Source organism: Phyllobates terribilis, unplaced genomic scaffold (assembly GCF_046119375.1).
Source record: "Phyllobates terribilis strain yellow unplaced genomic scaffold, ASM4611937v1 Scaffold_3__8_contigs__length_932513732, whole genome shotgun sequence".
In the NCBI taxonomy this organism is placed as follows: domain Eukaryota; kingdom Metazoa; phylum Chordata; class Amphibia; order Anura; family Dendrobatidae; genus Phyllobates; species Phyllobates terribilis.
This window is the reverse complement of record NW_027362763.1, coordinates 841,513,964-841,529,865: the sequence shown is the minus strand read 5'-3', so window position 1 is coordinate 841,529,865 and position 15,902 is coordinate 841,513,964. Positions and strand designations below refer to the sequence as shown.

Here is a 15,902-nt window from a genome sequence, read left to right as displayed (position 1 = left end):
ATCCGCATGCATATATGTATACATGCGGATGTTATGTGGTTCAATGCAAGTCAATGGCGGCGATTTCGCCGCGATTACGGAGCACCCCACCGGAGAGGAGACCGGGGGCCACCGTAGAGGTCTGTAGAGGTCTTTACAAACTCACAATATGTACTTTTTGTTTTGAGGATTTAGCATTCCTGTGAATCACTAACCTAATATTTAGTTGTATAACCACAGGTTTTTTAGAACTGCTTCACATCTATGTTGCACATACAGTTAACCAACTTCTGACACCTGTCAACTGTTAGGCTATGTGCCCACGATGCGGATTTAATGCGTTTCCGCGGCGAAAACACATTAAAAATGCTTGTTAAGGTGTCTGCCATGTTCCCCAATGATAATCCACATGCTGCGGAAATTTCCGCTGCGGATTATCATTGCGGAAAAATCCGTAGAGGTAAGTATAATGTTTTCTTTATTTTTTTACGTTTTAATTCTTTTTTCTTTTTTTACTAATGGTACCCAGGTCGGATGAGAGTCTCCTCTTCTCCAGACCCGGGTACCGTCCGCGCATTGAACCGCATAACATCCGCATGCATATATGTATACATGCGGATGTTATGTGGTTCAATGCAAGTCAATGGCGGCGATTACGCACAAGAGGTTTGTAAAGACAAATGCAGACACTGCTGTTTTTAAGAACAGCCCAATGTTCATTTTTTAATTTCTGTAAAGTAGTTAAAAATTATATACATTTCTCATCATGTTATGAATTAGAAAACCGTGCGCAATGTTCCCAATGCATGGAAATAAAAACTAGTATAAAGATTTTATGCTTAACTCCTGTTTTTGAACACACAGATATTATTTTGAACACTCCTGTACATTTAACTGGGTTCACACAATGAAATCTATGCCGACTTAAATAGCATAAATTCCCTACTACAAAACCACACCCAAAATACAAGTACTGTGAAAAAAAAATATAGAGATATATCTATCTATCTGAACCAGGAGAAAAACAGGAGTAGCTTGAATAAAAAACAGTCTTTATTAAATACATAAATATCAGAAATAAGTACGTTCACTAATATATCTATCTATCTGTATATATATTTTTTCATATCTCTGTACAATATGAAAGGCCACAAAGTTTACAAACTACTTGGGAAGGTCAGCAGCAAAAGCTATATGTCCACCTAGGAGAATGTCACGGTGGATTCTATTCCTGAAGATTTCTGTCCTAGTGTAAAGGGAGTCTGTTAAAACAAGATGACTGCTTGAATCAAGCACAACTGCTTGGTGCACCCTTGGTGTGGCCAAACCATTCAATGCACCTTTCCACCCATATCTATCTCTGCCCGCCTCTTCTTTGATGGATACGTCTGGCTTGACAAGAGTGAAAGAAGGCGGGAGACAGATGGGAAAACAAAGAGATGAGAAAGTACACTGAACAGCTTGGCCATGCCAAGAGTGCACTTAGCACCTGTGCTTGGCTTGAACAGTCATTTTGTACTGACAGACTCCCTTTAAGGCCACGTTCACACATTCAGTATTACATCAGTATTTATAAGCCAAAACCAGGAGTGGGTGATAAATACAGAAGTGGTGACGTGTTTGTATTATACTTTTCCTCTAATTGCTCCACTCTTGATTCTGGCTTACAAATACTGATGTAAAATACCAACCAAATACTGATCGTGTGAATGTGTCCTAAAGATTGCTCTTTAGAACTGTAATAACAATCCTTACCCCAGTAATACTTCGATGCATTTCTTTCCTTCCAACCCAAGTAGGACAGCCTCATGTAGAGCAGTGTTATTGTTTCTGCAAGGAAAAATTAGATATTTCACTTGGGTACAATGTTAAGTTCCAAGATGTAGCACAGTTTTCTGAGTAAAATGGGATACATGATATATTAAAATTTTGTATTGAAATCAAATTTCCTCCATTTTTATCTCAATAGAAGGCTTTTCAGTAATTTTGTGGCTTCTTTTGATAATGGAAGCCACAATGATTTCTTGAATATATCAAATGCTGGAGACCACCAGATCAATGATTTAAACTGGACTCCATCAGGTTCTGTCTTTTTCATAGAAAGAACCACCCTGTATGCAGCGCTATTCTTCCCGTCAAACCTATCATCAAAGGCTCAGAGGAGGCTTCCATTAAAGAGGCAATAATGCATAAGATTGCATTGTACAATGGTGCTTGAACGTTTATGAACCATTCAGAATTTTCCATATTTAAGAAGAAATTGGACCAAAAACTACATTTATATTTGCACACAAGTCCTAAAAGTAAATAACCAAATCTAATGAGTCAAAAATATTCTTTTTTAAATTAGGAAAATGACCCAACATAAGGTGTCTGTGAGTGGCAAAGGTTTGTTAACTATTAGGCTTAGCAGAAAATGTGAAGGGCAAATTAGAGTCCGGTGTTTTCAATAAGATGACAATCGGGTGTAAGCGTATGACCTGTTGTTTTTTTTTTTTAAACAGGAATTTATCAAAGTTTAATATTTACAATACAGGTTTGTGGTAGTGTATCATGGCATAAACTAAGGAGATGTCTGAGAACCTCAGAAGCAGAGTTGATACTCATCATGGTGGAAAAGGTTACAAAACCATTAGTGATAAGCGAAAGTGCTTGGATAAGGTGTAACCGAGTATCTTCGGCGTACTCGAAAAATATGTTCACGTCGCCGTGGCTGCAGGTCTTGAGGCTGTTAGACAACCACAACACATGCAGGGATTGCTTGTTTGTTAGGCAATCCCTGCATGTGTCATGGCTGCCTGTCTTGCGGCTGTTAGACAGCCATAACACATGCAGGGATTGCTTGTTTGTTAGGCAATCCCTGCATGTGTCGTGGCTGCCTGTCTTGCGGCTGTTAGACAGCCATAACACATGCAGGGATTGCTTGTTTGTTAGGCAATCCCTGTATGTGTTGCGGCTGTCGAACAGCCGCAGCAACGCAAACCTGTTTGACGAGCACACCGAAGATACTTGGTCAGCACCCAAGCGTGCTCTGATAACACCTTATCCGGGCATGTTCGCTCATCAATACTGGTCACTAGTGGAATATTATAAAATTATTGAAATAATATGAATAGAATTGAAAATTGATGCACCTGATCAACTACTATATGTATGCCTAGGAAAGGTTTCCATTGCCTGGCAGCTTCATTATTATTATTATTTATTTATATAGCACCATTGATTCCATGATTGCAGCTTCATAGCCGAGGAATCGGTGCACTTATTGCCCCTTAATAATGCATTTACTGGTTCTCAGTAGTTCCTTGTAAAATAATAAATCAGCAAAACAGAAGAAAATCTGAAAATAAGTTTTGGAGTTTTTCTGTGATGTAAGTAAAGTGTAAGTAGGGGGATAAGCGCTTACGGTCCAGATTGCTGGTCTATATCTGATCCTTTCTGTATGAGGACTGGTACAGCTTTATGATGTCCATTCAGAACGGCAACAGTCAGTACGGGACGATCTTCATTATTAGAACAGTTAGGATCTGCTCCCTGAATGCAATGGTAAATTACAACAGTCAAGGAGATTGGAATATCAGCTTTCTGAATCATAAGTACAGCTGATACCTCTAAATCTGGCCTTTGACACTTAAAGGGAAGCTATCAATATAAAATGACCCATTGTTTAACTCATGCTTTTGTGTCAATGTATTTTTTAAATATTTTTCATATCCTTTGTTTGTTTTTTTCATATCACAATCTGTATTAAAAATAAAAATCTTGCAATTTTCACACTGACCACTGGGGCTATTTTTAGACTCTAACTTCAGGAAACAACATATGTACATAGCCACAATGGTCAGACCCAGACCCTCTTTTTTTGTACTGAGGTATCTAATGAACCTGTGCAAACGTCATTGTGAAGGGGAGAGGGGGCAGGGTTCACAGTGACAAAATCTATTGTGAATGGTGGAAAGGAAAAGAAAAACATTGCCAACATTTTTTTAAAAAAATACATGTAACACAAAAAACAGTTTTAAACAATATTTCATTTTCTGATGATCGCTTCCCTTGTAATGAGGCAGTGTGTGCTCAGATCAGAAAGTGGAAAAAAAAAGTCTTCAGTTTCATCATTTACAAAGCAATATAACCCATACCACGTCCTAAACATTTATACATAACTCCGACTATGTACTGCAGAGACACTGATACACTGCAGATTCGGCCATCAGACAAACAGCCATGGCGTGCTTACACCACTCGCTGTATACTGAGCCGTGCTGGGGTGCCATGTGCACCGATCAGACATTGATGACCTATCCTTAGGATAGGTCATAAATATTAAAGTAGTCGACAGCTTCTTTAAGCATGCTGTGCACAATGCCAGTGTGAATAAATCAGCCTCACAGTAGCAGAAACTGCCTCTGTATTTCCAGCTTTATAAGTTAGCGTATGCATTCCTTCTATATACCTCATCCAAGAGCTCCTCTACAGCAGAAATCTTCCCTTCTCCTTTAGGACCAACTTCCTTAAGAAGCTTGCGATCTTCAGGCTGTCAAGTATTCAAGTGTTAACATTGTATTGAAAATATAAAAATGCCGGTTCATTTATGTTAAACTAAATATATCATCTGTTTCCTCTGTAAATCAATATTTTTTGTTCAGTTGCATCATTTTAATCTCTAGCTATTATATCTATTATCTATACAGTGCTGTGTATGTATGTATATGTATATGTATATGTATATATATATATATATACACTGCTCAAAAAAATAAAGGGAACACTTAAACAACAGAATATAACTCCAAGTAAATCAAACTTCTGTGAAATCAAACTGTCCACTTAGGAAGCAACACTGATTGACAATCAATTTCACATGCTGTTGTGCAAATGGAATAGACAATAGATGGAAATTATTGGCAATTATCAAGACACACTCAATAAAGGAGTGGTACTGCAGGTGGGGACCACAGACCACATCTCAGTACCAATGCTTTCTGGCTGATGTTTTGGTCACTTTTGAATGTTGGTTCTGCTTTCACACTTGTGGTAGCATGAGATGGACTCTACAACCAACAGAAGTTGCTCAGGTAGTGCAGCTCATCCAGGATGGCACATCAATGCGAGCTGTGGCAAGAAGGTTTGCTGTGTCTGTCAGCGTAGTGTCCAGAGGCTGGAGGCGCTACCAGGAGACAGGCCAGTACACCAGGAGACGTGGAGGGGACCATAGGAGGGCAACAACCCAGCAACAGGACCGCTACCTCCAACTTTATGCAAGGAGGAATCAGGAGGAGACCTGCCAGAGCCCTGCAAAATGACCTCCAGCAGGCCACAAATGTGCATGTGTCTGCACAAACGGTTAGAAACCGACTCCATGAGGGTGGTATGAGGGCCCGACGTCCACAGATGGGGGATGTGCTCATAGCCCAACACTGTGCAGGACGCTTGGCATTTGTCACAGAACACCAGGATTGGCAAAGTCGCCACTGGCGCACTGTGCTCTTCACAGATGAAAGCAGGTTCACACTGAGCACATGTGACAGACGTGACAGTCTGGAGACGCCGTGGAGAGCGATCTGCTGCCTGCAACATCCTTCAGTATGACAGGTTTGGCAGTGGGTCAGTAATGGTGTGGGGTGGTATTTCTTTGGAGGGTCGCACTGCCCTCCATGTGCTCGCCAGAGGTAGCCTGACTGCCATTAGGTGAGAAGGTGTGTCCAAACTTTTGGTCTGTACTGTATATATATATATATATATATATATATATATATATATATACACACTTATTTAATCCGCTGTAAATAATATATACAGTACAGATCAAAAGTTTGGACACACCTTCTCATTTAAAGATTTTTCTGTATTTTCATGACTAAGAAAATTGTACATTCACACTGAAGGCATCAAAACTATGAATTAACACATGTGGAATTATATACTTAACAAAAAAGTGTGACACAACTGAAAATATGTCTTATATTCTAGGTTCTTCAAAGTAGCCACCTTTTGCTTTGATGACTGCTTTGCACACTCTTGGCATTCTCTTGATGAGCTTCTAGAGGTAGTCACCGGAAATGGTTTTCACTTCACAAGTGTGCCCTGTCAGGTTTATAAGTGGGATTTCTTGCCTTATAAATGGGGTTGGGACCATCAGTTGTGTTGTGCAGAAGTCAGGTGGATACACAGCTGATAGTCCTACTGAATAGACTGTTAGTTGCTTTTTTCCTGCCATAATACAAATTCTAAGTAAAGAAAAATGAGTGGCCATCATTACTTTAAGAAATGAAGGTCAGTCAGTCCAAAAAATTGGGCAAACTTTGAAAGTGTCCCCAACTGCAGTTGCAAAAACCATCAAGTGCTACAAAGAAACTGGCTAACATGAGGACCGCCACAGGAAAGGAAGACCAAGAGTCACCTCTGCTTCTGAGGATAAGTTTATCTGAGTCACCAGTCTCAGAAATCGCAGGTTAACAGCAGCTCAGATTAGAGAGCAGCTCAGATTAGAGAGCAGCTCAGATTAGAGACCAGGTCAATGCCACACAGAGTTCTAGCAGCAGACACATCTCTTCAACAACTGTTAAGAGGAGAGTTTGTGCAGCAGGCACTCATGGTAAAATAGCTGCTAGGAAACCACTGCTAAGGACAGGCAACAAGCAGAAGAGACTTGTTTGGGCTAAAGAACACAAGGAATGGACATTAGAGCCATGGAAATCTGTGCTTTGGTCTGATGAGTCCAAATTTGAGATCTTTGGTTCCAACCACCGTGTCTTTGTGCGACGCAGAAAAGGTGAACGGATGGACTCTACATGCCTGGTTCCCACCATGAAGCATGGAGGAGGAGGTGTGATGGTGTGGGGGTGCTTTGCTGGTGACACTGTTGGGGATTTATTCAAAATTGAAGGCATACTGAACCAGCATGGCTACCACAGCATCTTGCAGCGGCATGCTATTCCATCCGGTTTGCGTTTAGTTGGACCATCATTTATTTTTCAACAGGACAATGACCCCAAACACACCTCCAGGCTGTGTAAGGGCTATTTGACCAAGAAGGAGAGTGATGGGGTGCTACTCCAGATGACCTGGCCTCCACAGTCACCAGACCTGAACCCAATCGAGATGGTTTGAGGTGAGCTGGACCGCAGAGTGAAGGCAAAAGGGCCAACAAGTGCTAAGCATCTCTGGGAACTCCTTCAAGATTGTTGGAAGACCATTTCCGGTGACTACCTCTTGAAGCTCATCAAGAGAATGCCAAGAGTGTGCAAAGCAATCATCAGAGCAAAAGGTGGCTACTTTGAAGAACCTAGAATATAAGACATATTTTCAGTTGTTTCACACTTTTTTGTTAAGTATATAATTCCACATGTGTTAATTCATAGTTTTGATGCCTTCAGTGTGAATGTACAATTTTCATAGTCATGAAAATACAGAAAAATCTTTAAATGAGAAGGTGTGTCCAAACTTTTGGTCTCTACTGTATATATACACACACACACACATATATATATATATATATATATATATATATATATATATATATATATATATATATATATATATATATATATATATATATACACACACACACACACACACACATACATACATACACATATACATACACACACAAACACCGTGCTCAGGATAAATAAGTACACCCCAACAGATTTCTCAGAAAACCCTTTGTTTCTTTTCAGAATCAACATTTTATATGGAACACAATGCTACAAAATACTCTAAGAAGTGTAGGCCATTGAGGTGCCTGGTCTCTTAGGCAAGTGGTGCACGCTTTCAAGCGGTTTTCTATTCAGCTTGCATGCTCTACTTGGAAGCCTTATGGCCCCTGCACTTCTCCCATGCTGCACAAGGAAAGCTTCCACGGCTTGATATATGGGATGGCACACAGCTGAGGCCACCAGCTCAGCCATTCTGCTGCCCCCAACTGTCAATCTTCAGGCAAGCAGGCAACTGGGATGTAGAGGAGTGGTGTGTTACTGAAGAAAGGAACATGAGACAACCCTTAAAAAAGATTGCCCATTGATTCTTGGGACTCTGTCAGCAGGATCCACCTGCCCAAACTGTTTATATGGTTTTGTTGCTCTCTGAAAGATAATGTCATCCATGCCTGGAATTTTCAATCTGTTCTTCCCTGAGCAACACTTAAATCACTGTTTAAATCGTTATGCAAATGAGGCTTAAATGCTCTGGGAGTGTCAAAGCACTTCCAAAGCCTCTGTCTCCCCAGTTCTATTCCCCACCCAACCACTACTATCGACAGATCATTGGCTGACTACACAGTCGGAAGATAACATAGTGCGAACCTACTTTTAAGAAGAGTTCTGACGTCCCATACAAGTGTATGGTGTAGTTTCTAGGTGGGGGAGTGTGTTCCCCGCTATTGTCCTGGGCCCTTGGTCAATGCCCAACTATCTGAATGGTGGACTAAACAGGCAGCACAGAGTTACACAACAGGGTACTAGGACCTTCCCTGTTTAGTTCCTGCGTTCTGTCACATACCGGGAGTCGGTCTTCTTTCTGAAGAGGTTTTCTGCTCTTCCTCTTGAACCGTTTTCCTTTCCCATTGTTGCTTCTGGCGCTCAGCCGGTCCTCACTGGCTGCAAGATATACACGAGTATTATACAATAATGGTACATAATTATAATGGTGGCAGCCACAGAACTTAATTGCCAGTAAAATCGTCAGGCAAATTTTAGTTCACATTAAATGATGATTAATCATTTATCATAATCATGATTAAATGATGACCAATTCTAGAAATAAACTCTCAGGAGAACCCGTCAGTATGTGATCTGCCATCCAGGTCTTATTTAGTGTGTGCCGTCACTTCACGTGTGGTGTTATGGGTGCAGTATATATGCAGAATGGCAGCAGAGACCCCCACTAATGTCCTGGACAAATGACCTTGGTACTTTACAAAAAGTTGATGAGTTATGAAAATCCACAGAACACTTGTTTATATAAAAAATAACATGAAAATCAAAAGTCTAAAAAGTATTTGCACCCATGAGTACATATTCATTCTTTATACTGAAGCCTTTATGAAGCCATGCATCCTCATTGGTTATTGGCCGACGCTCCACTGCCCCATAGATATGCAATGCTTGGTACAGATGAGCGTGCATGTGTTCAATGGGAAGAGGGGAATCAGCTACTGCCGGACATTTCTCACAGGTTCACAAGTATCCTGCCCTTCTTTTTCTCTGACGTCTGCCATCCTGTAGTCTGATCCTGCAGTCATCCTCATTCCCAGCTGTCGTCTTGCTAACCTACTGAGTGTAAGCCACGGGTTGTTATAAGAGCACACAAAAACTATTTCCAACTTTGCATCATTTTTTAAAAAAAGGCAATAGAAAATGGTTGCAATGTAGGCATAGAAATTCTTAAAAGTAAATGTCTACCCCCTGAATACAATTTTGGCGTTTTTTATCTAAGTAGATTGAACACGCTGGGCGAGATCAGACAGCTTTGTACAACCCCTGGAAAAAATGATGGAATCACCGGGCTCGGAGGATGTTTATTCAGTTGTTTAATGTTGCTGAAAAAAAGCAGATCACAGACATCGCACAAAACTAAAGTAATTTCAAATGGCAACTTTAGGGCTTTTAGAAACTCTAAAAGAATTCAAGATTAAAAATGTGGTACTCAGTAAGAGTAATTTTTTCAGATCAAGCAGAGGGAAAAAATTATGGAATCACTCAATTCTGAGGAAAAAATTATGGAATCATGAAAAACAAACACACAAAAGAACACTCCAATACATCACCACCTCTGGCTTTAATAACAGCTTGCAGTCTCCGAGGCATGGACTTAATGAGTGACAAACAGTACTCTTCATCAATCTAGCTCCAGCTTTCTCTGATTGCTGTTGCCAGATCAGCTTAGCAGGTTGGAGCCTTGTCATGGACCATTTTCTTCAACTTCCACCAAAGATTTTCAATTGGATTGAGATCTGGACTATTTGCAGGCCATGACATTGACCTTATGTGTCTTCTTTCAAGGAATGTTTTCACAGTTTTTGCTCTATGGCAGGATGCATCATCATCTTGAAAAATGAGGTCATCATCCCCAAACATCCTTTCAATTGATGGGATAAGAAAACTGTCCAAAATATCAATGTAAACTTGGGCATTTATTGAAGATATAATGACAGCCATCTCCCCAGAGCCTTTACCTGACGTGCAGCCCCATATCATCAATGACTGTGGAAATTTGCATGTTCTCTTCATGCAGTCATCTTTATAAATCTCATTGGAACGGCACCAAACAAAAGTTCCAGCATCATCACCTTGCCCAATGCAGATTCGCGATTCATCACTGAATATGACTTTCATCCAGTCATCCACAGTCCACGATTGCTTTTCCTTAGCCCATTGTAACCTTATTTTTTTTTGTTTAGGTGTTAATGATGTTACATAGTTACATAGTTTATAAGGCCGAAAAAAGACAAGCGTCCATCCAGTTCAGCCTATTTCTTGTGCACTGCAGCTATTCCGCAGCGTTGATCCAGGGGAAGGCAAAAAAACCCCCATGCGGTATAGGCCAATTTACATCATTGAGGAAAAATTCACTTCCCGACCCGAATCTGGCAGTCAGATTAAATCCCTGGATTAATTAACTATCACTAAGCATAAGATGTAATTTTATTGTTCTCAAGAAAGGCGTCCAGGCCTCTCTTGAACTCATTAAGTGAGTTGGACATCACCACTTCCTCTCCCAGAGAGTTCCAGAGTCTCACGGCTCTGACCGTAAAGAATCCCCTTCTATGCTGGTGCAGGAACCTCCTTTCCTCCTGATGCATAGTGTGCCCCCCTCATCTTTGTCACCATCCTTGGTATAAACAGGTCATGGGAGAGATCTCTGTACTGCGCCCTGATGTATTTATACATGTTTATGAGGTCTCCCCTAAGCCTTCTCTTTTCCAATGTAAATAGGCCTAATTTTGACAACCTCTCTGGGTATTCTAGTCCCTCCATTCCCTTTATTACCTTATGTCTTATGTTTAGCTTTTCTGTATGTAAATCCCATTTCCTTTAGGCGGTTTCTTACAGTTCAGTCACAGACATTGACTCCAGTTTCCTCCCATTCGTTCCTCATTTGTTTTGTTGTGCATTTCCTGTTTTGGAGACATATTGCTTTAAGTTTCCGGTCTTGATGCTCTGATGTCTTCCTTGGTCTACCAGTATGTTTGCCTTTAACAACCTTCCCATGTTGTTTGTATTTGGTCCAGATTTTAGACACAGCTGACTGTGAACAACTAACATCTTTTGCAACATTGCATGATGATTTACCTTCTTTTAAGAGTTTGATAATCCTCTCCTTTGTTTCAATTGACATCTCTCGTGTTGGAGCCATGATTCAGGTCAGTCCACTTGTTGCAACAGCTCTCCAAGGTGTGATCACTCCTTTTTAGATGCAGACTAATGAGCAGATCTAATTTGATGCAGGTGTTAGTTTTGGAAATGAAAGTTTACAGGGTGATTCCATAATTTTTTCCTCAGAATTGAGTGATTCCATAATTTTTTCCCTCTGTTTGGGCTGAAAAAAATTACCCTTACTGAGTACCACATTTTTAATCTTGATTTCTTTTAGTGTTTCTTAAAGCCCTAAAGTTGCCATTTGAAATGACTTTAGTTTTGTGCCATGTCTGTGATCTGATTTTTTTCAACAACATTAAACAACTGAATGAACATCCTCCGAGCCCGGTGATTCCATAATTTTTGCCAGGGGTTGTAGCAATCGTGGCACTGACTGAAAACGCTGGGAAAACTAGTTAAGGATAGTAATATGCAATTACTTACTAATATACCTGCAAAAAAGTGCCAGATATATAAATGCCCTTATAGTAGCTATGATGCTTAGATGACAGATGATACCTTAAATAATCACCCAGCAAATATTGCTCAGATATATATTAATTCATGGTATACTACCTAATGAAGGGGTGAGTCAGGAATCTGCCTAAGAGAACTGTGTCCTCCCCACACCCGACGGGTGAAAACACCTCCAAAAAAGGAGGGAGGTAACACAGCGAAGTGTACAATAAGGGCGCCGTTTCGCTGCTCGCTTCTTCCGGGGGAGTGTGAAGAAGCCCCTGGAAGAAGCGAGCAGCGAAACTGCGCCCTAATTGTAGTTTTTTTCTGCCCTGTCTGTTTTTAATTTCTTGGTGTTGTATTTATACTGAAGTGTCTAACACTACACCCCTTCCCCTTCTGAACATATGGGAATAATTGTGTAAAGCTGTCTGCCTCTCTGGTGATTGACAGCGCTGACTTGCCCAGGTAACATCTGGGCAGATAGATTTATACAGTAATGGTATGATATTTATAGGGTATAAGTCCCATATATGACTATGTGTTTAGTTTAAATTGGGTTTTGGTGGTGACGGATTCCCTTTACAGTTTTGTGCTCCATTGATTTGTTTTCTGTTCTTTCAGAGCATCTGAAATAAAAAGAAATGAAGCAACTTTGTGTGTATTAAAAAATTTCTTACCAATTTCTATCCAAAGCTCCAATTGAAAATTATATATTTCCATGATGACAGCCAACATATTCTGATCCTGTAGTCTTAAAGAAATTATCCATCCATGCTTGGGCACAAGTGTGCTGTCTCTCTATGTGACTGCAGACTTGTGAATCCTCGCATCACGCTCGCTGTCAGGATTCTCCGGTGCAGGCGGCCATGTGATCACAAGTATGTGATCTGCATATTTCCGGGCACATTCCGACTAGATGTGTCCAGACTCGCTCAAGTCACTTATATTGAGTGAGTCTGCACACATCTAGTCGACATGTCACCATGTATTTGCAAATCACATACTTGCAGTCACATGCCCACCTGTTCCTAACGCCGGAGAATTCTGACAATGCGCACACTGCACGCTGTGAGGATTCACAAGTCTGCAGCCACATAGAGTGAACCCCAAGCATGGACAATCCCTTTGAACCCCCATACACTTTAGATGACTGTTGGCCAATTCTTTAGCCGCCAGCCATGTTACCTGACTCCTCCATACTAGTCTAAGCATACCTGCACTCTCTATGAGAGAGCCGCTGTCAGACATCTCTGGCAGCCAGATCCTTATCCCTTCCCCCACAATCATCTGTCGCTCCACCTTAATACGCATTAGACTGTCTGCTGAACCCGTCAAGTTTGGTGGGTTTGATTGACATTAGTCCAACGTGTATGGCAGCCTTTACTCCCTTCTATCTGTCCTCTACGTCTGGCTAACCTACCACAAAGTGGGGGACAAATAGAAGAAATGACGAGAAGGCAGGACCTCAGGATCACGCTCTACAGAGTTTGTTATGATTAAGACATAGTTTGCATAGCAGCTGAAAAAGGAAAATCATGGAAAATCTCATGAAGCGCTATAGCAAAGTTGCTTTATTTTTTTTTATTTAAGAAAAAAAAACTGGTTGTGGTGGTGGACATAAACCGTTGGGTATTATGTTATAGCATCCTAATTCTGGGATTTATTATTCTATGTGTAACATATTCCACTATGTGGTTTCTCCATGAACGGTCTTATCCTGCTCCATGCCCAAGTCAATATTTGTGCTGCAAGAGAAATAATGTCATGTGAAAGGCGCCAGCTCCCGAGTCAACAAACACATTGTTACAAGTTTTCTTTGATTTGCCTGTACCCATTGTATTCTGCAGCGTATGGTGTCACCATCAATTACACAGAGATGGGGCAGCTCCCTGCGCCATGACTGCTGCTAAACTTCTCACATGTTGTGTGTTATGTGCTGAACACTGGTTCATACTACTGTATGTACGGGAATGTCATTCTGCCAGTCCACACAGAGGGTCCTGAGTGATCAGAGAAGAGGGCTTCCCAAAAAAAAAAAAAAAAATGTATCCCTACTTCCCAGTCTGGATCTTTCATCCCGGTGCCCCCCCGCCGGTCTCCTGACATTGTCAGGTCACTTCTGCAACAAAGCAGCCATCACTATTATGTACAAACAAAACAATGTTTCTTCCACCCACACGGAGTAGTGAAGGCTGCAGCGGTCACATGGCATTCTTTAGGCTACAAGGCTGGTAGGGGACACAGGGCTGAGAGCGGTGGAGTGGCCCCGGTCCTGGAGGGAGGTAAGTATAGATTTTTGTTACTTTGTGCAGCACCCTTAGGCAATTAATGAGGGCTTAGGGTGCTTTCACATGTTTAGGGACACGTTCGCTGGGGCATACGTCCGAACCCACCGCAAAACGGAACCCAGACGTATGCACCGATGGGGCTATAGACTGTAATGGTGCCGAAAGAACAAACGTGCGGTTTGCCGTGCATCATTTTTGGGCGTGTACTCCTACTGGAGGTGGATACTCCCAAAAATGATGCACGATAGAGTGCACCTTCGCTCTGTCGGCACCATTACAGTTTATGGCCCCGTCGCCACATACGTCAGAATCCCGCTTTGTGGGGGGTTTGGACATATGCACCTTGACGCAATATGAAAGCACCCTTATAGATGACAATCCCTTTATAAGGCACAGTATATTTGCACCAATGGTGGATTTGGTGCAGACATACAGTACAGACAAAAAGTTTGGACACACCTTCTCATTTAAAGATTTTTCTGTATTTTCATGACTATGAAAATTGTACATTCACACTGAAGGCATCAAAACTATGAATTAACACATGTGGAATTATATATTTAACAAAAAAGAGTGAAGCAACTAAAAATATGTCTTATATTCTAGGTTCTTCAAAGTAGCCACCTTTTGCTTTGATGACTGCTTTGCACACTCTTGGCATTCTCTTGATGAGCTTCAAGAGGTAGTCACCGGAAATGGTCTTCCAACAACCTTGAAGGAGTTCCCAGAGATGCTTAGCACTTGTTGGCCCTTTTGCCTTCACTCTGCGGTCCAGCTCACCCCAAACCATCTCGATTGGGTTCAGGTCTGGTGACTGTGGTGGTCAGGTCATCTGGCGTAGCACCCCATCACTCTCCCTCTTGGTCAAATAGCCCTTACACAGCCTGGAGGTGTGTTTGGGGTCATTGTCCTGTTGAAAAATAAATGATGGTCCAACTAAACGCAAACCGGATGGAATAACATGCCGCTGCAAGATGCTGTGGTAGCCATGCTGGTTCAGTATGCCTTCAATTTTGAATAAATCCCCAACAGTGTCACCAGCAAAGCACCCCCACACCATCACACCTCCTCCTCCATGCTTCACGGTGGGAACCAGGCATGTAGAGTCCATCCGTTCACCTTTTCGGCGTCACACAAAGACACGGTGGTTGGAACCAAAGATCTCAAATTTGGACTCATCAGACCAAAGCACAGATTTCCACTGGTCTAATATCCATTCCTTGTGTTCTTTAACCCAAACAAGTCTCTTCTGCTTGTTGCCTGTCCTTAGCAGTGGTTTCCTAGCAGCTATTTTACCATGAAGGCCTGCTGCACAAAGTCTCCTCTTAACAGTTGTTGAAGAGATGTGTCTGCTGCTAGAACTCTCTGTGGCATTGACCTGGTCTCTAATCTGAGCTGCTGTTAACCTGCGATTTCTGAGGCTGGTGACTCGGATAAACTTATCCTCAGAAGCAGAGGTGACTCTTGGTTTTCCTTTCCTGGGGCGGTCCTCATGTGAGCCAGTTTCTTTGTAGCGCTTGATGGTTTTTGCAACTGCACTTGGGGACACTTTCAAAGTTTTCCCAATTTTTCGGACTGACTGACCTTCATTTCTTAAAGTAATGATGGCCACTCGTTTTTCTTTACTTAGCTGCTTTTTTCTTGCCATAATACAAATTCTAACAGTCTATTCAGTAGGACTATCAGCTGTGTATCCACCTGACTTCTGCACAACACAACTGATGGTCCCAACCCCATTTATAAGGCAAGAAATCCCACTTATTAAACCTGACAGGGCACACCTGTGAAGTGAAAACCATTTCCGGTGACTACCTCTTGA

The 15,902-nt window shown here is 41.5% G+C and overlaps 1 protein-coding gene across 4 annotated transcripts in view; it reads right to left on the bottom strand.

Annotated features, from left to right (window-relative positions):
• Positions 1 to 15,902, bottom strand: part of DZANK1 (double zinc ribbon and ankyrin repeat domains 1) — a 72,314-nt gene that overhangs the window by 2,680 nt on the left and 53,732 nt on the right. For all 4 annotated transcript variants that reach the window (XM_073672476.1, XM_073672478.1, XM_073672479.1 and 1 more), the window contains exons 17-20: positions 8,479 to 8,576; positions 4,433 to 4,513; positions 3,386 to 3,513; positions 1,735 to 1,809 (exon numbers count right to left, since the gene is read on the bottom strand). In XM_073672476.1, coding sequence (XP_073528577.1) covers positions 1,735 to 1,809; positions 3,386 to 3,513; positions 4,433 to 4,513; positions 8,479 to 8,576 — 382 coding nt within the window. The remainder of the gene's footprint in view (positions 1 to 1,734; positions 1,810 to 3,385; positions 3,514 to 4,432; positions 4,514 to 8,478; positions 8,577 to 15,902) is intronic.